The sequence below is a fragment of the Trematomus bernacchii genome, unplaced genomic scaffold (assembly GCF_902827165.1).
Source record: "Trematomus bernacchii unplaced genomic scaffold, fTreBer1.1, whole genome shotgun sequence".
In the NCBI taxonomy this organism is placed as follows: domain Eukaryota; kingdom Metazoa; phylum Chordata; class Actinopteri; order Perciformes; family Nototheniidae; genus Trematomus; species Trematomus bernacchii.
In genome coordinates, this window is record NW_022987698.1 from 8578859 (window position 1) to 8606052 (window position 27194).

A 27194-nucleotide genomic window follows, 5' to 3' on the forward strand; every position below is an offset into this window, starting at 1 on the left:
ACAACTCATAGATATGCAAGCTGTTGCCAGAAGCACGCATGGTCTGGAACCTGATGGTGGATCCTGCAGGACTCAATCATTCTCACAGCTGGACAGACTTGACCAGGGAGGCATCTGGTGTGATCCACAGAAACCTTAAAAAGATTCAAGCTCTTTCCTTATTTCAAAGTATTTGGGAGAATTCACAGCTCACTGATGAAACCACTATAGACAGAAATGTAGTTTCTGCGATCATTAATGAGAGCAAGACTTCACCCTAATTATTTCCCTTGTATTTTAGATTGCTTGTTGGATTTGTGGGATTTCTACACCTTACACCAATTCAATTCAGGCTTATCTGCATCAGCTTGTATACAAAAGTGAATCAACAGCATCAGTGGATTCCCTTTAAGCAGCATTAATGCACATTGTTGTATGAATTGAATCAAACACACATGTGTAATGTGAAAGCAGTTGCTTGTGTTGTACCCTTAGAGAATTATCACCAAATCAAACCCGCCAAAGCACTTCAGCTTCTTCAGAACGTTTGGAATCATCAAACGTTATTAATGAAGTTTAATTTGTTTCTTTAGGAAGGAATCTCGGAAAGGGAGACATTTGACATTCAAATCCAATTCAATTAAAAGTGGCAAAGCACGTATCTCTCAGAAAATAAGATTTAGAGGAATGTTCACTTGTCAAAACAATAAGTTGCTATAATGATTTTATTAACGTTGCTTTTCCATTTGTTTACAAGGTGGGGTACATTACTAAATTATAACACAACAGAAATATTAATATAAGCAGGTTCCATATGTACAGATGCAATTATCTCAACCATGTTTGAAATCAACATATAATACATTTAATACATGTCTCTTAATAACTTAAGGATCCAGGGAAAATGCACACAAAGTCTTACTTCCCCACATTTAGAGATATTTTTACATTTGAAACAAAGACTGCATCTCAGAGGAGATACTACTAACTGAGCAATAGTGTATCTAGCAATAGATCGACGTCAGGGAAGGGATAGCTTTTTAGAATAGCTAAACAAAGGGTGCTACAGTATCATACAGCATATACAGCCAAGATTTAAAGGAACTATTACTGAAAGCTTTTTGCCACAATCATCAGCATGCATGTTCAGGCTGCAGGAACCCTTCGGCCCGCATCCTCTCTGCCTTTTCTTCCTACTTAATTGTATTCAACAGTAAACAACTCATCAAAAGCACAATAACACTACTGGCATGGTCATTTCCATTTCAATTGGATTCTAGTAGCCTACACTAGCGCCTTTTTTGGTTGTTCTCCACTTGCATAATACAAGACAAACATTGCAAAAGCGACACGGCAGAGAGGGAGACAGGGTTGTGAGAATAAAAGGATTTTGCATTGCAGAGAATCAGTCACTTTCAAGTCTATTGGCTATAGGCGGCGTTGATATAAGCGGCACAATAATGAGCAGTGGCAGACAGAGGAACATCAAAGATGCTGCTGGAGAATACTGTATGACGCCCAATGTCTCCGTCTCCTGTTGCTTTCAAACACATGGATGCCTATTGAATTCTTCTGTGTGTGTGTGTGAGTGTTTTTGTATGTGTGTGTGTGGGTGGCTGTGTTTATGCACCAGTGTGTCTTCGTCCGTGTGACAGTGTAGGCAGGAGATGTGACATTCTGGATCCAGTTTCTAGTTGTTAGTCATTATCCACCAGGAAGCTGAGGAAACATACACAAAGAGAGTTAAGGTCACTACACACTGTATGACTCAATGTGTGACTCCAAGGACACATGTCAGGATTTATTCAGTAGTCATTCATCTGAATAACATTTAGTCAAGCTCTACGTTTTATTATTTATCATCGAAACTTTTTTTATAGATAATATATGTGAAAAAGATTTATGTCATGTGGCAATGGCGGCAATTTAACCAATTAATTGCGGCAACATGTAGTTCAGCGTCACAGGGAAGATACAAAGCTAATTATTTTACTTTTTAAAAATGTAATTAATTTGTCATTCTTTTAATACAACATAGTTACAAGACACAACATACCTATCACAAACTTACATACAACATGTAAAAAACAGAGGCAAAGACAGGACATAATTTGGAAAAGAAAGAAGAAATATATAATAAAGAAAGACATTAAAGGTGGGGTAGGTAAGTTTGAGAAACCGGCTCGAGATACACTTGTTATATATTCCATGGAATGCTCTTAACATCCCGATAGCAATGAATATCTTAAGTGCTTTGACAAAAAATACATAAAAAAATGTCATCTGTGGAAGCCGTAGTACTGTAAAAAGCACGACCAATCATCTGAGCCGGCCCGGCTAAAATAACTGGATGGCCTACCTGCCTGTCAGCCTTCCATCTGTGCACAAACTGATCTCGTGCCCTCATTGGTCATGTGCGCGTTCGTGTGTGTTGGAGGAGGGGCTCTGTAAGGAAGTGGCAGATTTTCTCTGGTTGTGTATTTTCAAATTCTAGCAATCTCGAGCCGGTTTCTCAAACTTACCTACCCCACCTTTAAATAAAATTAAATTAAAAACTAAACAAAAACAAACTATTGGGCGTTATCCTAAAAAGTGTACATAGTCCTTTAAACCAGATTCCTCAAAGGATTCCCATTGTTGCATGTTGCATGTTTGACACATTAAATTATTTTACATATAAAACATATCCTTTTTTAGTCAAACAGTGGCACTCTCATAAGCTTTGCACAGATTCAGTAGTGAAACAATGTTTGACAGAACAACCGAGTTCTTCAGACCCTGGGCTTTAGTGCAAAGCTTCTCCTGGAAGATACACATGAAGGAATGAGTGTCGAGTGACCGGCTCTGACAGATAATAATAGCCGCTGCAGCAGAACGTTGTGTTTTATTTATTTTTCTATCATTGGTTCCAGAGTCGACTCCTTCCTGTGCTTCTGACGTGCGCCTCCTAAACATTCCTCCCTCTTTCTCCCAATCAGTGCATCGTGGCATCACTTGTTCCTCAGCAGCCAAACTGGCCAGTAACTCACTAATGATGTCTGTCTTTTAAAATAACACAGCTCAAAATAAACACACACATTTTCCTTTAACAAGCAGCTATTAGTACAATCTCTCCCAGAGTTGTCCATAAACGTATGAAACATATAAACTTTCATAACGTAAAAGTATATTATATCATTTATATTTACATTTTCCAACATCAGATGATCTTTTTACTACCTGTAAAAGTAACCTATATGTAGCATCTTTTGTGTTTCCGCCACAAATGTCAAGTCATCATGTTTGTCAGCATGCATAGTCACAGATGTGGAGGTAAACAACCCCATTTGGTAACTTAGCAACGAGGGCGACTCGTGCAGCCCACACAGCCAAATCACCATCAGCAATGGCGATATAATAATGAACCTTATTGCTTTCTGAAGCACATTAAGAAGCATGCGATCGACTAATCAGTTGTCATTAAGAGAGAGAGGAGTCATGGTGGAGTGTGAGTGATTCGTGCCGTGTGTTGAAGTGTTGATGATGGAAAATTAAGATATGTACGTCAGATGGGAGTCACAATGCCAAACATAGTGCTGCACCTTAGATCTTATTTTCAACAAGCAAATGTGTCCAAAATAAGGCAAAAAGATATTTGATAATCTATGTTTTTGCGCTGTAAACACCTTGACCCTACACATCTTATCCGTGCCATGACGGCAAACATCAGAACCTTTCAACGGGCAGTGAAAACAGAGTACTGTTTGGCGAGAATATCGCAAAAACATCCGCTGTTCTCCCAGTAAATGCTTGATTTAAAAACATTTTCTACCTTTAGGCTAAATAACCAAATTCTCAAGGTGATTTATTGTCGTGAGGCCCAGAACTTCTGGCCGCTCCCCCGATATTCACAGATGGGAGGTTTTAGTACATCTTAACGTATCATAACACGTCCAAACCTAATGTACTAATGCACGAAACAAATTAAATAAACCAATTTGAAAAAGGCTATTAGGTCAATGTTATATTCCGTGTCCACTTAATAACAGTTTTGAGTTTAAACAGCTTTAGATGGCAAACACAACAACAACAACAACAGCAACAGTATTAAATGTTTGAATGTAACCATTTCCTGTTAGTACATCCCTTTTAAGTACTTTCAATGATTGTACACTACCAGTACAAACAGTACGACATTACATTTTGACATCAACATATAATTATGTTACACTGGATGATTGGTTGCAGATAGAGCAGATAAAAACTTGTTGCAGCTTTGGCGAAAGACCAACGATTTTCAAAGCCATGCATTGTGAAGTGAATGTGAGCACTGAGCAGATCCCCTGACTTTTTCAGAAAGACGTGGAATTGCTGTTGACACTGTGGAGCAGCAAGGCTCTGTTTGAGACCCGGCACAGTATGATCAGAACCGACTCTCAGACTGCAGAGAAATGACAGGTCACAGAGGCCGCTGAGCAGGTAACTCTGCCATCTCTCAACACCCGAGGAGTTTGGGTAATAACTGGGTGTCATAACTGGGCCAAAACTGTACGGGTCATATATGAACACAACAATGACAAACTCATGAAGTCAGGATATTTGTCCTCATTGCTTAAAACAAATATCAGCAGATATTTACACATGTAGAAGCTAAGGAACTTAAAACAAGAATGAATCAAGTGAAATGATATGTAACATTTAGGGCATAATATAACTAGATCTCACCAAAATCAGAATATATAAATAATTTGGGTTGATTTAACACTAATCAGAGGTTGCAACACTTGCTTTCTAAAATATTGTGAATGATGACATTTAGTGTTGGATATTGACACACATGGAAGCAGATATACACACCTGGGAGCAACATGGTGGAAACTGCTTCAGCCTCCTCCAACATGTCAATGACGCAGCGCTGGAAATCTTTACTGCTGTTGGACTGCAGGTAGCTATAGAGTTAGACAATCAAGAAGCAAAATAGGGATGAAAAGAATCACCTTTAGCAAAATGAAGTGTTATAATAGAGAGTTTGTCAGTATAGAGCACAATTAGACTTTTGATCAGATTTCAAATGCCACATTTCTTAGACCTTGTTTTATTTTATTTTACGTTGACATTGGATAAAAAAAAAGTGGCATTGAAACGATTTCTATGTGTATTTATCAGAATCAGAATCAAGTTTATTGCCAGGTTTGTTTACACATAAGCAATTTGTTCTTTAGTGTCTGATGGTACAAACAGAAACAATCTAAGAAAATAAGTTGCAATAGTAGGTCAAAAATATATAAGGATAATAAAGACAAGTATTTACACCAAATGTTAATGTTGTATGTGTGTTTCAACGAGATTGTGTGTGTGTGTGTGTGTGTGTGTGTGTGTGTGTGTGTGTGTGTGTGTGTGTGTGTGTGTGTGTGTGTGTGTGTGTGTGTGTGTGTGTGTGTGTGTGTGTGTGTAACTGAGAGATGGGCCATCTGCTCAACTTCACTGGTGGGGAACATTCCCATACCAAAAGGTAAGAGAGCCAAACAGTCTGTCAATATCTGACACACACACACACACACACACACACACACACACACACACACACACACACACACACACACACACACACACACGCACACACACACACACACACACCATACTGACCTCATCCAGGAGATACGGTCCTGCCAGAACTCATACATTATGTAACACAGCTTTCCCGGGAGCTTCTGAACGGACACGCTGACAGCAGGATGGAGAAGAAAGTAGAGCGGGGGAGGGGGAAACACAAAGAGAAAAAGAGTTTACACTCAGCAAAACATAAAGTGTTTGAACCTTCAGGAGGTATCAGTAAGTCAGAACAAGGCAAGGGGCAAAGCTTTTTGCAACACAGCAGACGGCATTAAAGAGAAAATTAGCTCTATTTCCGTAATTAGGTTAGTGACAGTGGGAACATATTAAGTGGTTATTAAAACAATTTCATTAATCTTTTATCAAGCTGCTCACAGTCTGGGGTCTGCCAAAAGCTGCTATTATAGTCAAGGAGCATAAACGCGAGTGAAGTCTAATCTGACAGGACGGAGACACGCAGCTCCTCCCGCTGTGATGCAGCGGGAGCAAAACACACACTTCAAGTCAGATCATCACCCTTAGCTATTTTAATTACCTCTCAAACTACCTAAACTAGTTATAAATATGTTTATTTTTACTGTCGAGTCATCATTACTGGATCAGCTGCTGCATGAGACAGACACTGACGCTGTGAGAAGAGAGGAAAAAGAGACAGGCTCTGTGTATTTTATTATCATATATCATTATATTGTCGTTATTCATTTGTTTTAAAGCTCAATAAATAACAAAGAAGACCTTTGACCGGCACTTTTATAATTTTGTCCGGAAGATTTAAACTTTAACACACGTTGACCGGCGAAAAACTCTGCCCGGATCCCTCGGCCCCCACCGCGGAGAATAAACAGAAGTGCAGCCATGACAACCATTCTTCTTTGCTGCTTTTGTGGAGGAAGTTGCTGCTTTTGTGGAGGAAGTTACAGCGCCACCTACAGGCTCGGCATATGTACTGCAGCTTTTCCAGCGGTTGGATGTAAACGGAGCCGTCTCGTGGAGCTTGACACAATCCGGTGTATATTGCGTGTGGGCGGAAGGTTTTTTGCGGTTGCGTTTGCGTTACTCCGATGCGTTTTGCCGTTTTTGTTCCCGTGGAGCCTAGGCCTAAATGATACAATGCTAATGGAAACGTTTCAGTAACAGCAGCTTTCAATCCATTTTCCTCAGTGTACTCACAGTTGTCAAGTCCAACCCCTGATTCAACATTTCCTCAATCTTCTAAAGGCTACCTCAGCAGCAGAGCCTGGCACAATTTGTAAAATATATATTGCCTTGTCTGAAAACAAGCACTCACTGCAGGTTGTCAGAGTGGGCTGCGGTGGCCTCCATGTAGCTATTCAGAACTTTCCGGAAGCTGTCAAGCTCTTCATCTGGCACCGACATTTGCCTCTGAACAAGCAGGATGTTCTGTTGGAAACGAGACAGGATAGAGAGATGGGGAAATGATGAGATGACGCATCGGCTGTCAAGAAGAACATGTTTCTGTGTGTGTGTGTGTGTGTGTGTGTGTGTGTGTGTGTGTGTGTGTGTGTGTGTGTGTGTGTGTGTGTGTGTGTGTGTGTGTGTGTGTGTGTGTGTGTGTGTGTGTGTGACAGTAGGCTCACATTACCCCCTGAGGTCAAGGCGTGTTGATATAATGTCAAGATGGATACTTTTGAATCATTTGATAAGAAACTGATTACACTTTCCTAAGGGTAAATACTGTATCTCACTCAAATTAACAGCAGATGAGATATAAATAACTAAACATTACATCACTTGGTATTGCTCTCATTTAAAAGTTAGTTGTTAGTCAATGTATCTGTGTGAGTAAAACATAATCACTAACTTAAAGTAGGTACATTCAAGGACTTCTCAACGCTATGAAAAACGTAACGGTTGCCTAACAGATGGCTGAGGATACTTGCACTATATTAAATGCGTTGCCATTGTCACTACCCGATCTGTCCCCCTGCCCGATATGTACTGCGCATGTGCGAGATGGTCCGCCATATTTGACAACTACATACGGCAACTCTACTAGGACACTTGACACAGTGGCTTTTGGCAAAGCAGAAAAAGAACCGAGAGAGATGAGTTATTGTTATTACAACGTGACTTCTCTATTATTTAACACCTCTTTTTATTGGGTTCTTTTATTTGGGGTTAAATACATTGTCAGAATAAGTGAGACATGGATTTAACTTCTGTTAGACAGCTATATGCCATACATTTTTGCATACATTCACAGTAAATATTTATTCAGTATGATAGCTGTCTAACAGAAGTTAAATCCATGTCTCACTTATTCTGACAATGTACTTAACCCCAAATAAAAGAACCCAATAAAAAGAGTTGTTAAATAATAGAGAAGTCACGTTGCAATAACAATAATCTCTCTCGGTTCTTTTTCTGCTTTGCCAAAAGCCACTGTGTCAAGTGTCCTAGTAGAGTTGCCGTATGTAGTTGTCCAATATGGCGGACCATCTCGCACATGCGCAGTACAGATCGGGCAGGGGGACAGATCGGGTAGTGACAGCCATCACCCCTGATCAGTGTTGTCAGATCAGTTTTTGAACTTAAGTAAGTCAGTAAGTCGTTTTTTTCACACTGTTTCTTGAAGTTTACCAGCAAACCTAACTTATCATCTAAATGTACCATGAAAATGTGTCATAAAACACCTGCTTTCCATATCAATCCACAGACCTCCTGACAGAATAAAAAAATAAAGTGCTTTGAAATAGTCTTTCTTCCTTTATTGATTCATGTGCCCAGCTAACGAGCCACATCTCCCCGACTGGCAGTGATTCAGCGTCCTCGCATCAACCTGCTGCCCTCTCTTCTTCTTTTCTCAACAATTCCATACAAGAGTGAGTCACCCCTGCAACCAGTATGAAGTAGAACGCGTCTTATGGCTTATCTTTTATTGGCACTGTTTCCACAGACTTGGATCTGCCCTAAAAAGGTTAGTTATCTTCATTACAAGGAGGCACTTTTTTTGGTTGTATGTGCCATGTAGGTTAAGTTTTGATAAATCAATCTAATCTCTAAAGATCTCTTGAGATTTGCAACTTTCTACCAAAACATGTTGTTTGTAAAAAGTGGATTTTCCGAGTGTTCTGAGAAGCAAAATAAATTATGTTAGGGTCAATCGCTTGGTGGCAGAAACTTTGTAGGCATATCTTTCCCAACTTTATCAAACTAAAATCTGCTGGAGCTTTTTGAAACAAGTAGAGTCTACTCTTTTCTTTTTAATATTTGTTTGCATTGGGCACTATATACTTACTATAACATCTTAAAAGACAGAGACAAAAAAGCAATGCCTTTTCTATGATTTTCCTTCTTTTCAACCAGTTTAATAACGTAAAACCGACAATCAATTTACTATTCCTGTTGTATAACTGTCACACCTAACAATAGGTTACTGGCACTCTCACCTCTCTGTGGGGGATTTCACTCTATTTCCACCACTCAAGTGTATCATGAGTCAACATTTTCTTTAGTCTGTGTGCGTCCACTCAGACCAAATTGTATTTACTCTCTCGTTTCTCAAGGTGAGCCTGTTGAACACAAACCGGCCCTTTTGCTTTGAGGCTTGTCAAATATTGATTTTAATAGACGCAATGAGTATAAATGTGCCCAAAAACATAAAACGTTGGTATAATTTATTTTTGAGAAAAAAACAGACATGATGCTTGAGATTTAAAATGGGGAGGTAAACAAACTGGATGATAAAATGCCCTTTTTTAATAAATTGCTAAATGCAGATGCAAATAGTTTAAAAATTATATGCTGTCAGTTTTTTGGAACATACTGTCAATACTGGAGGTGTACACAATCAGAATGATTATATACGGGCTGTTAATGGGGTAGAACCACATGTTAAATATGTAATTAAGGGGGGGTTATATATGAGGATATGCTTTGAATACAATTATACTTTTATATCAGTGTCAAAGTGGCATCGCCTCAACAGTGTCTTTCCACTCTTTGTAATTTATAAAGACACATGCACCGATTATGTTGAAAAAAGGAGAAAGGGCCAAGTATGATGGCTTTAAAAAAAAGCAAAATTATCATTAACATAACATTATTATGTGAGTTCTTTCTATGTTTGTACTCTCCTTGATTTGCAGTCAGGCACAATCATTGCAATCAAAAATACATTCAGACAAAGATAGGGTTGTTCTTTATAATAACTCAGACAGAGAAGTGTTTGATTGCTATGAAATGCTGTCTGTTAAATGTTAATGTGGCTTATAGGGACAAAAAAAAAAACTCCATCAGCAACAGTCGCTGTTTTCAGTGTGTGTGTGGCTATGCAACATTTATGAACCTGTGAAATGTCAACTTAACATTTAGTGTTGTAATGACTGGCTTTTTACATTTAATTATACCTGTGAGTGTGAGCCTTTAGTAAGTTATTCTTTATCTCGATATGTACTGTTCAGGGTTATACTGTGAATGTCTGCACATTCAGCTCTTCATTTTAAATCAGATATAATGTGAAAATATTTTACTTTTTTATAGCAAATATATAGTTTATAAATTATTAATAAGGCTTTTTTGGCAGTACTTGCTTTTATCTTTTATTTTCTCTTACTTTATCCAACACCAAGGCAAATTCCCTGTGTGTGAAAACCATAGACTGTATATATGAAAACCCTCTGGCCATTAAATCTGTAATCTGATTGTCATGACAACAAATGATACTACTGGACCATGAAATCTGCTCAATAATACCTGCTACATTTAGGCACTGCTTCTTTACTCCGGTCAGTATTCCAGGAGATATTCTTATATCAGTTTGGACTTACAGATTTGTATGTGCTGGCCAGCGTATCCTCTTTGAGTGGCTCCAACTTTGGACCCTGAAACAAGAAGGTATTACATATGAATGATGCAGGAGAAGTTCTTGGCTCTGTTCAATTCAGGAAAGAAAGGTCAGTGGTGCCATGAGTATAAGCATATTTTTTTATAAAACATTTTATTCTATCTGATTTTAAGGTTGCCATGGAGTTCAGAGCACTGAGGGATTGCCTCCACACGGCTCTCAACATGAATATGGCTGAGCCGGCAGCTAACAGCTAACCAGGCTAACAGTATGAACAGTGCAAGAGCATGAGAGCAGACAGAGCTAACAGTGGTAAACAAAAGGAGTAACTGGAGGGTGGCAGTTTCGTTATCAACAACACCATCGGTCGTGAAAACGTTATCAGCCATTGGCTAGCCAGAGGGGCACACAGAGCCAAATCCCAATATTGACTCTGAGGCCTTCAGCTCTGAACTCTGAGGAACTAAACTATTGCACCTGGTAAGTGCTTGAGTGCACAAGGGTTCAAGGACTCAACATGGTATGAATACAAATTGGACAGCACTCTGTGGTGGTATTATCCTTTTAACTTTACAATGGCAATTTTAGGTTTTAAACTCCTTTGTTATGCTTTGACTGCCTGATTTGATCAAGATGGACATAAGGAAATTGTCAAATAATCAATTTACTAAGCAGACAAATGCAAATTAAATGATGAATACATTAGATGTGTAATGAATCCTATGGTTGTTTTTCTCTCTTTACAGTATGTGCCATCTTATAACAAACCCAATTAGTTTGTTTGTTCATTTAATATACAAAGCAGAACACCCACGTGCAGTCCTCTTTGTGTACCATTTTTGTTAATGCCTCCAGGCTCCCCCTGTATTATGATGTCAAATCTATTGATTGTGAGTAATTCCCTCAGGCAAAATCTGCAGAGCTACAATAAGGGCTCAAAATGTCTGTGAGAGAGCCCTCAGGCAATTGACGATTTGACACAGCCCTACACATTTACAGACTGACAGGAACCCGCCTCAAAGTCTGCGAGTCTGTCAGTGTGGACATTGAAATTGGGCCAGGGACTCACATGCAGGCAAGGCTGGACCAGCGACGTTAACAAAGCACGGAGGAACTTGGTTTCACACACACACACACACACACACACACACACACACACACACACACACACACACACACACACACACACACACACACACACACACACACACACACACACACACACACACACACACACACACACACACACACACACACACACACACACACACACACAGACGGAAGGTGCATGTATTCTCTGCTTAAAGGGGACCTATCATGCAAAATGCACTTTTGTACGTCTTGTATACATGAATATGTGTCCCCGGTGTTCCAGGGAACTCACCAAGTGTCAGAAAACACAACCCTCTCTATTTTCCTCCATACCCAAATCTCTAAAAAAGGGGCTGCAACGGATCTGATAAAAACTGATCCAGATTTGAACACTGTCCTGACGTCAGGACAGTGGCGCTACGGCTATTGGGCCAACTCCACCAATCAGGAGGAGACAGCCACGGCCATTGCCGTTCGAAAGCGCTGGAGACGCTGTAGTACATATGCCAGGCCAGTAGATGGTGCTGTTCTCACATAATCTGCCCAGAGCTAGAAATGTGCAAATTGAGCAAAATGAGGCATGGCTAAAATGCATGATCTGTTTGGTATTTTGAAAAAAAAAAAGTATAAATATGCCTTATATAGGTATGGTCCTACACTATATTATTCAAATATAGCATGATAGGTCCACTTTAAGTTACATTACTCATTACAATTCATTACAATATCTTATCAAAGGAAATAGTTGTTTGTCGTTTAGATTAACATGTTGTTCTGACAACTATTTGGTAACGACTACAAGTTTAATTTAAGCATATTTCACTTCTATTGCATTGAATAATTACCTGAAACAAGGAGGCTATGTTTTCTGTTATGTCAGCGGGATTGCAGAAAAAGTACTGGCCTGATTTTAATGAAACTTAATTGAAGGATGAAACATGGGCCACGAAAGAACCTATTACATTTTTCTCTTGCTCTTTTATATAATATCTGATGAGTTAATGCGTGTGATTTGACATTTTTCAAAGGCCGTTGTGCAAGACAGATTCCCTAAGGGGCTATAAAGGTTATATCCATTCATTCAATAATGCCATTGTATTTCTTATAGCTATACATAAAAGAAGGGTAATGGAATGATGGCATAATGTCAGCCAGAGCCACACTAAAGAAAGGAGATTAAAAGATGCACTTTATAAGAAAAACAAGAGGAAAAAATATTATTCACCACACATGATTTATTTATTTAAAACATCCTTAGGCTATCCACATGACCAGTCTTCAAAAGTATGATTTAATGAAAAATGAAATACAGGGAATATAATAAAACAGAATGAGTTTTGCATCCTGAAGGTTATATTCTTGTGTATCTATGTTTGTACGCACATAACCTTTAAGGCAAAACAACGAATTCTGTTGCATTTTAGAGAGAAGAGAAGGAAGCGAGATGGACAGAAGGTGTGTGTGATGGTGGTGACGTTGAAGTGTGGGGATGGATATTAAACCCCGCACATCCTGCAGATTATGAATTGCTTTGAAATTGCACTCTGAGTCTCTGTTGGTTGGCAGAAGCCAGGGCTGGAGAGAGAAACAATGTTTTGTGAGAGATTCAAAGGGGAGGAAGAATGAACATCAAAAGATGGGAATAACGGGAGTTAATAAAGAACAGAACAGACAGAGAGAAATGAGAGAAACAATGCTTTGTGAGAGATAGAAAGATGCGCCGGTGAAGATGGCCGCATCGTCTTTGTGCTCCTCTCCAACTTTGCCCATTTTCGTATTTTGTACATATTTATTTTACTTTTGCCGTTTTACTTTTAACATGGTTTGCAACATGCTAGCCGACCGCACCTACTCTGCCATACAATATAGCAGAGAGGAACTTCTTCAATTGCGAAACTTCGTGGACAAAAATAACCCTCCGACAGACAATGGAGATTCGCCATGGCTACCTGTTGCTGTTCTACCTGAGAGACGCAAGAAGAAAACAAAACGCGGGTGCCGGGCCGGGCTGCTGGTCAGACTGAGAAAACGAGAGAATCGGCCCCCTCTTCCGAGTATTCTTCTGGCTAATGTTCAATCCATTGAAAATAAGCTAGATGAACTCAGAAGCCGGATTGCTTTTCAACGGGACATTAAGAACTGTAACGTGTTAATTCTCACTGAGACTTGGCTCAACCCCGCTATCCCGGACTCCGCCATTGTCCCTGATGGATTCTCTATTTTTCGTCAGGACCGGACTGCAAACTCGGGGAAAAGTAAGGGAGGCGGTGTGTGTGTAATGACTAACAACAACTGGTGCTCAGATGTGAAGATTATTTCATCGGACTGTTCCGCACATCTAGAGCACCTCATGATCTCATGTCGGGCCTTCCATCTGCCGAGGGAATTCACATCTGTTGTGATAACAGCAGTGTATGTCCCCCCGCAGCCACTAACACTAGGAATATGTGGGCGGGACTAAGGACAATGACTGACTACAAAGGAGCAGCGGGGGGTGCTGCGGGAGTGTCTGCGTGCGCATCTCTCCCAGATGAGCTAAACAGTTTTTTTGCACGCTTTGAGAGCAGCCAGGCTGTGGAGGTACAGAGGGACCAGGAGCTACACTGCCCTTTTGTTTTAAATAGGGCAGATGTGTGTAAATCCTTTAAAAGGGTTAACCCACACAAGGCTCCTGGACCTGATGGCATCCCTGGCCGTGTTCTCAGGGTGTGTGCAGTTCAGCTGGCAGAGGTGTTCACAGACAACTTCAACAGGTCCCTGCTGCAGTCTGTAGTCCCCACATGCTTCAAACATTCCACTATCGTTCCTGTCCCGAAAAAGACAATCATCACCTGCCCCAACAACTACCGCCCAGTAGCACTCACCTCCACCGTAATGAAGTGCTTTGAGCGGTTAGTCAAATCATTCATCACCTCCTCCCTCCCTGAATCTCTGGACCCCCTGCAGTTTGCCTACAGAGCAAACAGGTCCACAGACGACGCCATAGCCCTCACCCTCCACACTGCCCTCTCACACCTGGACCCGAAGAACAGGAACACATATGTGAGAATGCTGTTCATTGACTACAGTTCAGCATTCAATACCATTGTGCCCTCCAAGCTGGCCATCAAGCTCAGAGACCTCGGGCTCAACAGCGCCCTCTGTGACTGGATCCTGAACTTCCTGACGGGCAGACCCCAGGCAGTGCGGGTGGGAAACATCACATCCTCCACCCTGATCCTCAACACCGGTGCCCCTCAAGGCTGCGTGCTCAGCCCTCTCCTCTACTCCCTGTTCACCCACGACTGCGTGGCCACACACAGCTCCAACACCATCGTGAAGTTTGCTGATGACACGACCGTCATCGGCCAGATCACAGACGATGACGAGACGGCGTACAGAGAGGAGGTCGAACACCTGACATCTTGGTGCCAGGATAACAACCTCCATCTCAACATCAGCAAAACAATGGAGCTGATTGTGGATTACAGGAAGCAGCAGGGAGAGGGACACGCCCCCATCGCCATCAATGGGACTACGGTGGAGAGAGTCAAAAGCTTCAGGTTCCTTGGGGTCCACATCACTGAGGACCTGACATGGTCTCTTCACACCACCACCATCACCAAGAAAGCTCGACAGCGGCTCTTCTTCCTCCGCAGGTTGAGGAGGTTCAAAATGGATTCCAGGATACTCTGCAACTTCTACAGGTGCACCATAGAGAGTATCCTGACTGGCAGCATGACGGCCTGGTACGGCAGCTGCACCGACCTCGATCGTAAGGCTTTACAGAGGGTAGTGAAAACTGCACAGCACATCACCAGGACGGAGCTGCCATCCATGGAGGACCTTTACTCCCAGCAGCTCAGGAAGAAATCACTACGGATTATCAAAGACCCCCATCACCCCAGCCACAAACTGTTCTTTCTGTTGCCGTCTGGCAGACGTTACCGCAGCATCCTGGCAAGGACAAGAAGATTCGGAGACAGTTTCTTCCCGCGGGCAGTGAGACTGTTAAAAAATTGAACTGTTGAAACAACTTCAAACATTCATCTGCTACTCAGTAGTATGTATCTAATACCTAATATATATATATATCATTCCAATAACTTGTATATAGACTCTATTGCACTATTCCACATCATAACTTTATTTTATTTTATAACTATTATTCTTTTTGTATTGCTCTTGCTCTTATTGTTATTATGTTATTATGTTGCATTGTTGGAGAAGCCTGTGACATAAGATTTTCAACTACATAATTACTCTGTAACTATGTCAGATTGACAATAAAGAACCTTGAACCTTGAACCTTGAGCAGAAGAGGTTGCAGGAGAGTGTGATAGAGGATTTGAGACCTGGTAGCAAGAATGGAATGAGAAATACGGGGTTTTTACATGTTGTAAATGCACCCTGCTCTTTTGTTCGCTACAAACCAATATGAATTATGCTGGCAGTGCAAAGTTGAGTAGGGATGTACAATATTGGATCTAGTTGATGTATCTAAACAACTGAAAATACATAAAAAGGCCTGTGCAAAGAGGCTGTCGTTTCTATCACAGCTGAAAGCATTCAAGCACTAAGCTGACACCTTTTCACATTGAACCATTGAAGTGAAACCCATGTGTCCATCCATGTGTTTGTAGCTGTGTAGTCAATACATTAATAAATATGTGCCCAACAATGTTCAAAATGCTAATGCATTACTATTTACTTGCATATTCTCTGCATAATTTATACTGCAAAATTGTCTTATACATTTTTCAATTAACTGGCATGGCTATGAACTTGCTATGAACACATAGCCTGTGGAAAATCCCTCTCCCCCTCCCACCTCCCTCTACCTGGCTGCTCCCCCCTGGAGGGGCGGAGCTAGCTCATCTATAAAGGCAGCCAGATCACCTGTGGCAAATCCTTTCCCCCATGAACAAAGAAGCTGGCTGGCCTCATGCAACTCCTGAGAACCAATTGTTTGTCATTGTTTTGTTATTATATAATACATTGCTCATCAGTTCCACAAAATGTTCATGGCTGCTACATCTTTTTTGTGTTCCTGAGAAAGTTCTGTATTAATTTAATCTGAGAGGGAAATATTAATGATCATATTTGCCTAACCTGTCAGATTTAATTTGTATCCTTCTTCCAAATAAATGATTTAGAAAAAAAGAGTTTCCCACCTGACACTCCAGCTTATCCAGCAGCAGCTGCAGCCTGTTGACTTGAGAGCACCAGTTCTCTCCATCTTCCATGCACACACCTGGAGACAAAACAGTATTAAATCATCAGAATGACCAACAGCAATGTAAATGTGTTAATATTCCATTGATGTCAAGAGACCAGCCATTTCCAAACAGATGGACATCAGCTGACAAGGGCAGAGAAGAGAGAGCAATACTAACTTGTAGAAATGTATCTTACACATATCAACTCTCATATAGAGAAATCAAAAGCCTTAGGAATTCAGAACAAAATATATTGTGAAAGAATATATATATACTGTATGTATAATAATTTGTTATTTGACAGTCAGGGTTCACTCTTGTTTCCCTTCAGGCTCAATATCTGATCTGTCAATATCAAGATCTGTCTATCAACACAAGTAAGAAGAAGAAATTAAGCTTAACATTAAAGAATTGTCTTTAGGAAAAAAACGTCATCTCATTTCGAATTGGCGTTTTAAAAGAAACAGTGATTTATTCATGATACAAATGTACACTGTTTACTTTGAGTCAATCCCACATAAACCATCCTGCTGCCATAAATCCTTGCTATAAGTAGTTGGCAGCACATGCCCTGTTTACTCTTGTTGGAGGAATGTGTTAAAAAAACTACAAGCTCCAAGGAAATTATTATATTTTCAGTAAAAAAAAAAAAGGGCTGAAGTTGAAGACAGACAAATGAGAAATGATGGACAATGTCTCAACTCATTTCTCAAATACAATTGTAAGGAGATAAGTAAGCTGTAGGTTTTGAGGGATTTGTTGAGGTTGATTATTAAAGAAAAGTTGTAATATTATGTAATATTCCTCTTACCGGTGGTCAGGATGTTGGAGCAGGGATCTGAGGGCGACATGGAGAGGTTATTTTGGATCCTGCGACCACACCGCCTGCCATTCCTTTGAACTGCTGTCAGCTCCGGGGCCTTTACCTCTCTCCTGCCATGACACAGTGGAGACCCAGGCAGACAAACATCAGAGAGAGAGACAGCATCTGTCAGCGGGGTACGTGGAAAAAATAAACCAAGAAGAAGATTTGGCAGACCCAGGTAGTCACACGGGAATGGAAATGGAATTATTGATAAAAGATATATAGAAGGTAAGGAGCAAGGTATGGAAGGATGCATTTATTCATCACTAATTGATCAAAGTCAACACTGAGGTTAATGTCTCAGAGAAAGAGAGAATTAAGAAAGTGGGATAGGCCCCTGCACTTACACAATCAAATATTCACACACACACATTAGTTTGCTCTTGTTAGTGTGCATCTTTCTACCTCCTTTTTTTGTGTTATTGCGTGTGTGTGTGTGTGTGTGTGTGTGTGTGTGTGTGTGTGTGTGTGTGTGTGTGTGTGTGTGTGTGTGTGTGTGTCTGCGCACAGCGTCACATTGACAGCGCAGAGGGAGCACATTGCTAGGAGGTTCTCATGCTGAGAACAGCCTGGAGCCCAAAGGCCACTGCAACAGCCTTACATCCACTGCAGGGAGGCAGAGGAGAGAAACAAGCTGTTTGTCGCCATCTCAATATACCATGTCTCTTATTCAGCCCCACCTAACACACTCTTTCTCTTTCCATAGTCTATACCCAGTTGCACAATCTTAATATTTGTGGCCAAAAAAGATCCTCATCATGCCTTTCTTTACGCCCCCTCTGTCCTTTTTTTTCTATTCATCTTAGACATTCTGCGCCATTCTGGCATTCATTTAATTTTTGTATTCATCTTTATTGGCCATCCCTTTCTCCATGACTCACTTGTTCTGTATTTCAATGCCACCAATATCATCTTTTCTCATACTGCTTCCCTTCTGCCTCCCCCAGTCCATTCTCAATAATTCACCTTGGCTATAATCACTACATTATTTCCAATAATACCAGAGTGCTACCCAGAGGGGAGAGAGGGGAGCTGACACAGTGGAACAGACAAACTCAGCTGCAAGCTGCCAAATAAGGCAGCCACAGAAAGTATCCTTGTTATTTAAAATGTAAGCAGTCAGTTGAAAGTGTTTGAAAGCAATTTGTTATGACATTGACCGGTGGAAAGACAGCTTTTACTCATTAAATGTCGTTGATGGATTGTTTCTCTTAGAGCATCCTCTGCATTGAATTGATTGAAGTATTGCATCAAAGAATCGCTCAGGTCTTTGATGAACCACAATGCTCAGAAAAAAACACAGCGTTTCCATTGCAACAATAAGTAGAATTTGTGAGAGCAATTTAAAATGTAGTTTTTTGTTCTATTAGCTCTTTTTACATTTAAATGAAAGCACTAGGCTCTTTGACAGTACTATTGCATTTCAAGCAGTCTGCCTATTAGTGAGGCAACTGTTTGATTTACTGTTAGAAAGTAGCAGATAATAAGTGCTGTGTTAAAAAGGAGGGGGGGGGGGGGGCTTTTGATGTGGTACTGATTAGTGGAATTTCCTTTCGGCGTAGACCAGTGCTGACTTCACTGACAACATTTTCATTTTGAATGGCATAGAGGTTGTGCAGCTCTGTATTACAGGGCTGCTAAAATAGGTGGTAGAAGAAGAATATATTTAGTGTAGCATTTTTCTTGACTGTTTGTGGTTTTGCAAAGCTATAGATGAATTGCCTCAAATGTATTGACACATCTCTCCACCAGGCCTCAGCAACATCATGCACCCTTCCAAAACTTGATAAACAACAGCAACTCGCTGAAGCATCTTTGCTTCCAAATGTTAACCTGCAGGCTGATGCTTCCCAGTGTAGAACATCATTGTTTAAGTCCTGGCAGAGAAAATATCAATCCATTGTGTGTATTGTCATATCTTCATGATTGTAATGTAATCCTCGCCATAATCAGTTGTGGATAGCACATTTCACAAGAGTTTTGCTTTGAGTGTCACCATCTTTACATGACGATTCTTCACATACATCGTTTTACTGTATATGGACTTACTCCTTATAGAGTTACATGTAGTATACGGACTAGCACTCATCTACCATATCCATTGTTTTTAAACTGAGTGCAAAATAAGAAAAGAAAAAGTCATTGTTTGATTGTGTATTTTACTGTAGGTAGCTTCCATGCTCCAACTTGCACCTGTGCTGTAACGAAGGTGCTGTTAAGAGGCCTTGATAAACTTAAGGTTAACCCCTAAACATGTTTAATTAAATAAAGTTACAATGCAAAACATAAAAGGACGAAAATGCTGAAGAGACTTCATGCCTACAGGAAGTTTCCTTTTTTTTGTAGGTTTAAGTCGAAGCACCTTGTTACAGACACCACGTTGATGGCTGCAGTTATGGAAAGATGGGCATGGTCAAAGGAAACCAAACAATTCCGTCATACTAATTCAATGTGCTTTTGCACTGGAAGTAAGCTCAACTTTTATGCCACCCTGATACATAATTGTAACCTTTAGCCAATCAAGAATCCTCTTGATAGGAAGTATAGTTTGAGGCTATGTTATAGAAGAAAGAATATATTGAAATATGTATAGTATATTAACAAATGATACAGTGTAATTGTTCAGTACTAACGGTGCAGGGCTGCTCTGCTCTTCAACAGCCTCCATGGCACACTGCAGGGACCTCTGTAGAGACAGAAGCTGACTGGATGTCTCTCTTAGCATGAACCTGGTGACAAACTGGCCCAACACACTGGAACCCAGGTACTCCTGAGAGACAGAGTGACGCACAGAAGGACAGGTTTATTCCCATATTGCACAACTAGAAGCAACACAAAATTAAAAGCAATTCAGAGACAAGACACAATTCTCCAAAACAATACCAGGTAGACCTTTGAGACAGCTGCAATTAAATGGGCTAATTAATTATTTGAACACGTGCATTATTCAGTACCTCATATCCAAATTCCAAGGTGGAAGGATTTTAATAGGTGCCATAATTGTTGCTTGCATCCCTAAACACAAATATGATTATGCACTCTCAAAGGAGTCTTTGCATGCAATGTGCGACTAAAGTAACAGCGCAGCTCTCTGTGTCCAAACTTAAATTGATAAGTAGCCCCTAGTGGAAATTCATCATGGAATTAGCAGTCCAGAGCACACGCTGACGGACCACAGCTGCCAACTAGCTATTGCAAAATTCTCCATGGAATTGTCCCACTCCAATACCTTCAGAAAAGATCCAGATCAGAGGAACAAAGGGATCTAATTAGGACAGGACGCATAATCATTCAGCAGACATCTCCTCTCCTATTGTTGTTTAACAAGCATTGCTGTTTACTGTTGTATTACAAGTCAAATCCTTGATTCAAGGTTGTTACCTAAAAATAATTGAGGCAATTTCACAATATCATTTTAACTGCAATTAAATAATGCATGGACTGGGGAGGTTAATGTTAGGTTTATTTGGGCTTTTTGTTTAGAAAATAGTGTCAAAGTGTTTCAAAATGAAGAGTTGATACGTTTCTCCAACTTTAGGCTACATTAGAAACACTCTGAGATAAAACATTTTAATGATTATTTCAAACTCTGGACCAACTGTGAGAAACAGTTCGACATTTGGAAAAATATGCTTATTAGCCATACGTGATGGCTATATTTTAGCCATCACTCCGATATAACTCTCATATCTCTGCAGTAACTATATACAGTCTTTGTAAATATGAGGCAACCTCTACAGTACCAGCATGTTAAAGGTAGGGTAGGTAAGTTTGAGAAACCGGCTCGAGATCGCTAGAATTTGAAAATACACAACCGGAGAAAATCTGCCACTTCCTTATAGAGCCCCTCCTCCAACACACACGAACGCGCACATGACCAATGAGGGCACGAGATAAGTTTGTGCACAGATGGACGGCTGACAGACAGGTAGGCCATCCAGTTATTTTAGCCGGGCCGGCTAAAATGATTGGTCGTGCTTTTTACAGTACTACGGCTTCCACAGATGAAATGTTTGTATGGATTTTTTGTCAAAGCACTTAAGATATTCATTGCTATCGGGATGTTAAGAGCATTCCATGGAATATAACAAAAAGTGTATCTCGAACCGGTTTCTCAAACTTACCTACCCTACCTTTAACTTATCTTAGCAAGAGACTGAGACCGCTCAAATCTGCCTACTTATTTAGCTAATTAACATGTTATGTCTTTGTATGTAGTTAATTCAACTAATGAAAACGATAATAAGTTAGCTTTAGTGGGTCGATTAGCAGATTGCCTTACCACTGGAAAGAGAGCAGATAGCTGCTAGCTGGTCTCATTCTTGTTGCGAAGTTTGTGTGTGTGTGTGTGTGTGTGTGTGTGTGTGTGTGTGTGTGTGTGTGTGTGTGTGTGTGTGTGCGTGCGTGCGTGCGTGTGTGTGTGCGTGTGTGTGTGTTTGCGTGCGTGCGTGTGTTTGTGTCAGTTTCATAACATAGCCTACTTATATTCACTCGGCATGTGTTTTTATACTGAACAAACTTGATTTAAATCAAATTCACATAATGCAAAACTTACCTCTTTAGTTTTATCCATAGCCTTTAGAATGGAAATATTCAGACCCTCAAGAGCTGAAAGTACATGCAGATACTCCCCCAGGTGCTGAGAGAAATAATCTAATAGGAAACAGTAAACAAGCTGTAAATGTCATTGTAATATCAGCACAATCAAAAGTTTATTCTGAAAGTTGGAGAAAAACCTTCACATATGTTGCCATGACAGATAACTCTTAAAATAAAACCATGAAAAGGTCTATTAGGATATTTTAAAAATGGGAAATAAAAATATCCATATGTAGTTTTCTAAACAGGTTGTGTTAATATGCATTCAATGTTGACATGCCAGTGCACCAATAACACTCAATGCTCCCCATGGAAAGACATGGATACTGTGTACAGTTGGGGACAGGAGCCATAATGAATGATTGGATAGCAGATATAACCAAATGATGAATAAACTCCTACACATGTTCAGTGTAATGTCATGACTAATTGAGTTCAGAGAACTTAGAAAAAAATCAAATTGATAAAAGTAAAGATGTGCGGGGAAAGTGCTTCAAAGCAGATTAGTGAAGCAGAGAAATGCTTTAATATAAATGAGTTCTTTGCTCTTAATTAAAAACAGACTTCCATTTAACCAAAGAGTACGGAGAGACCCGAGGTTAATGGATCAGTAGCACCTTGCACACTCTTCTTACTTAGATTCAATTAGATTATATCCCTGAATTGAAGCCTGTCTGAAACTCACACTTAAAAAAAACTGTAGAAGGAAGACTTTGTCATAGAAAACATTCTACTTGACGTCAGATGGAAAAAAAGCTATTTCCACTCAATAAATTATGCAGACGTTTTATTCTGGGTACTAATGTTATTTACAGGTCCATGCCCTATTTCATCACTTTATTGAGGCCATTTGACACACATGCATTTTTAAGATGATACAAAAATAGGGCAATAGATCCGTGCCATGTTTTTTTCTTCATACTGACAGATTATATCAGTGTCTCAGATGAATGTTGGTTGTGTTGTTGGTTCTAGCACATTATAATATTTATTTCACTCAACAAAATCTAAAGAACAGAGAGGACTTAAGGAATAGTAAGACATTTTGGAAAATCCCCATATTGTCTTTCTTATGGATAGTTGGAGGAGAATAGTGAAACCAAAATGTCAAACTATTGCTGCAAAGATTTTCCGTGCTACTAAATCCTTAAGAATATGGATACACAAATAAGACGATCTCTGATGTTGGTTTATCTTAAATACAGCAGTTCTACTCAAATGAAAGTAATGTCGCTTATTAAATCAGACAATGCACCAACCTGATAGCTTGTCCGTTTCCAGATTGCTGCAGGGCATAACATAAGAGGAGATAAAAGGCAAATGGATTGAGAAAGTTAATTAGGGAAAGTCAAAGTCACGCTGCTCTCTAATTCTGCAAGATAAGACAACACAGATAAGATGTGTTAAACATATTTGTAAAACGTAGGCGTATAATAAGCACAACACAAGCATTCATATTAGTTCTGCTTGAATAGTGCTTTGCAATCTACGTGAACAATACAGTATAGCTTTTTCAAGATAGAAAAACAAGTTAAAACAGTTATGTGTTCCTTTCCTTACTCCACCGTTGTAAACACATTTGAATCAATATTCCTTTGTTTAACTGTCTCGGCACAAATGATTACATTGGGTGTTAAATTGTTCTCAGTTTGGTAAAGGCGGCATCATTATGAAGTATATGAAAAGTTCCTGTGTTGCTTTAATTACATATTTCAGGTCATTTTCACTGCCAGCTGCACACCACAAATGAAGTTGCGTAATGGCTGGTGTTATTAGAAAGCTCAAACAGCGTGTGTGGGAAAAACAGTATTTGTTTTTGTACACTGTTGTAAATCTCCATTTTGATAGAGACAATAGGTCCCACAGGCTATCATTACAATGACAAAAACATTATTTATTTATATTTTTCTTTGTTTTAAGCTGAGAGGGAATACTATCTGTGCTTTGTGAATTTGATCATCATCAACGTAAGAAAATGGGTTTTGTTTTCAAAAGCGATATTTCTGACAGCACCGTTATTCAGAACAAGCAATCCCTTTAATGAGACATCAGAGATACGTTCATTCCAACTCAAAGCTTGGAGCGTAGTGGGACAGGTCTGAGGGCTGGTGTTACATCAGTGACAATCCCTGCGTTACAGCATGTCCAGGAGCAATTTATCACACAGTGATGGAAGAACTGAGTAGTTCAACTTGTAGCCAGTTACCACGCTAACTCTAATTTGTTAGGTTCAAATTAATCAATTATTCTCAATGCGTTTGTGCGCGTATGTGTGGGCTTGTTTGTACTGGTAAGTGCCATCTGTGAGACTAATACAGAGACTTGACAATCACAGTGAATATATTTTTAACATAGCTGATATGCATGATTTGACAGCATTGCTTAGCATTCCAGTGTTGTTCAATATAAGGAAGTGTGTAGTCAGAAAGAGGTTGCCAATGTCGCCTTAATACAAATCCCTTATCCGCCAAAGACAATAAGGAAAAATGGAAGGATCAAACTTAAAACCATTACCATATGGGATCCAAAACACATTTACCACAACAGGGGAGAAATGGTCTTTACCACTGTGGCTGCAGTGATTTAAACATTCTCTGCAGACCAGTGATTTCAGCAGCGACCCTCAGGCTGGTTTCTCTGATTGCAATTTTGGGGGAGTAGGTTTTGAAGTGGCTGCTATATTCCAGAGTGTTTTATGTCCAAAGGAAGGGGGTAAACATTCATTCAGCCTGCTTGAGTTTGGCTGCAGGGCTTATTTTTACAGAAGACCTCCCTCCAGCTGTGAGACATTTAGCCTGTGACTGATTACTTGAACACATTAGCTGTGCCTTTAAGCTTCAAACACTTGCTGTTTAGTTTTTTTAAGGCTTATTTCTAACTGTGAAAGGCACCAGTTAATACAGCACTACATTTTCACCATTAGGGATTGCAATTTAAAACTCACTTTGTTTTTCGGCCATCTATGGAATAGAAAAGCTCCTGCAGTTCCTCAGTAGTCAGGATCCCATCCGCAAAATAAGCATTGAACTCTTCAAATGACAGCTTCCCATCATCTGAAAAAAGAAGCATAGGCCTATATTATTACAGAACTTGCAACACTAAAGGTGTAAAATAAGCCTGAATTGATATACAATATATAATAACCCCCTTTCTTTTTTATTTCTTGTCAAAAACTGTGAAAAAAGAAACAAAACATTCAACAAACTATGACTTTAAAATTGTAAGAACGACATTTTGTCAGCAGATTGAATTTGTCTATCAACCTTTATTTTCTGCTATTGATTTTTCTGTGCATTGTCTGTCAAAATGTGCAGAAAAATCAATAGAGGAAAATAAAAAGCTTGTCATCTGTGAAGAAGAGGTCCTTTGTGAGCCTACTTTCAATCTGTCTACTGGCGGAGATAACACTGATCAGTCAGCAGTTAGCCTGCCAGAGGAGCAACAAACTGCTATGTTTTAATCCTCAAAAAAGAGTCCACAGCAACAGATTGATTGTTGGCTGTGCAGAGTGACAGAAAGGCAATCAAAAGAGAGTTGGACACTCAGTCAGTCAATTTGAAAAAAATACACAAAGGAGTGACCAGAGTGATACAATGCAGCCAGGATGGCATCCAGACAAAATTAGAATGCCTGAAACGTTGACTTTAATTAAATGTATTATGTCAACAGATTTCACATAACTGTATTGGTTGGTCAGAGGTGCAGACAGCTTCTGAAACAAACACAATCCCTCCAGCCATGTCATAATTGCACCCATAAAATAATTATCACAACTCTTTTTTTAACCTTTAAAGTGTAGGATGGCTGTTGGCTTCTAAACTGAGTAATCCCCCCAAATAATGACCCTGTCTTACCAAAGACAAGATACAATGAGAACAGTTTAATATGCCATAGAGTTCCAGTTGGCTGAATCAGCAGTGCTGAAAACTCAAGGGCGAGCTTGGAGACCATCTGTTCAGCCGGAGCCTCGGCTCCTCATTACCTTTGAGCAGAATGTGTGATGTGCTGGCCAAGACAATGCATGGTCGCTCACCACTTACTTCCAGTATTTTTCATCTTGAATTCTCTAAATGCTTTTTTCCTCCTCAATTAAAGAGCCTGATCAAACTAACAACTTGACTTTTGTGATTTTAAGAACAAAAGGTTTCCGATTTGGCTCTGTGCCTCTCTTTCCCTTTTAGAGTTACAATGTTAAACATTACAGCTTGCCTGCATCTTGCATCTGTATCAGAGTTTAAACAAATAGACATTTGGATCAACGCAATTGCATTGCATTGGATAACCTTGTATTTAAGTACCATCAAGGGCAGTTTTAGTTTCTATTGTGCATGCATGCATGATGGTAAACATGTGACCATTATATTTGAAAAAGAAAGCTACTTGATTAGTGTAGGACAACACACCTTGGTTAGGTTGAGGAACAAAATCCTGGTTGGGGTTAAATAAGTATGTGACGTGATTATACGATAAGGATGCAACACATGAATGTCACACAGCATTTAGAATAACGTGATGATGTAGACTACCTTTTCTCTCAGCACTACCAACTCTATGTGACTTCCAGCATCCTGTAGGCAGCAGTTATGCTCAAAAGTGACACTCCTGAAAATCACTTTGATGGACTTCTGATGAATGCTGGCAGTCTCCTCTATTCACTTTGACAGTTCTGGGTTAAATATATTCCTCGTGAGAGACGATAGCCGCAACAAATACACAAGCCTCTGTTTGCTATATTAAAAATCTTAATGATAATCAGAAACTATTATGAGCTTTTTGTTTGATGGCTTATGACTCAATGTATGTTACTTTTACAATTGACTGACTAAGGCTACTCCCACCTTTGTATTTCCATTTGTTTAATTTCCATTTATTTATAAAAATGTAAAAATAATTTTGTAAAAAGTAAGGCAAAAAGCAGTAGACCTACATGTATTTCTTTTTCTCACATACTGGATATTAGGTGTCAAACAGATAATGTGTACTTAATTTCACCCAGATCCCTGAGGGACGATGGTGGCAGGTGGCTTCGAAAGATGGCATTTAGAGCATCAGGGAAACGAAG

At 39.8% G+C, this 27194-nt stretch overlaps 1 protein-coding gene across 1 annotated transcript in view; it reads right to left on the reverse strand.

The window, feature by feature from the left end:
* Window positions 1-693: 693 nt before the first annotated feature.
* The window catches only part of necab3 (N-terminal EF-hand calcium binding protein 3), a 39429-nt gene continuing 12928 nt past the window's right edge, over window positions 694-27194 (reverse strand). The window contains exons 3-13 of the mRNA XM_034138587.1: window positions 25077-25185; window positions 23392-23417; window positions 22089-22186; window positions 20167-20303; window positions 17480-17601; window positions 16624-16703; window positions 10362-10415; window positions 6860-6972; window positions 5605-5682; window positions 4816-4907; window positions 694-1698 (exon numbers count right to left, since the gene is read on the reverse strand). Of these exons, the coding sequence (XP_033994478.1) occupies window positions 1670-1698; window positions 4816-4907; window positions 5605-5682; window positions 6860-6972; window positions 10362-10415; window positions 16624-16703; window positions 17480-17601; window positions 20167-20303; window positions 22089-22186; window positions 23392-23417; window positions 25077-25185 (938 nt within the window). The 3' untranslated portion in view covers window positions 694-1669. The remainder of the gene's footprint in view (window positions 1699-4815; window positions 4908-5604; window positions 5683-6859; window positions 6973-10361; window positions 10416-16623; window positions 16704-17479; window positions 17602-20166; window positions 20304-22088; window positions 22187-23391; window positions 23418-25076; window positions 25186-27194) is intronic.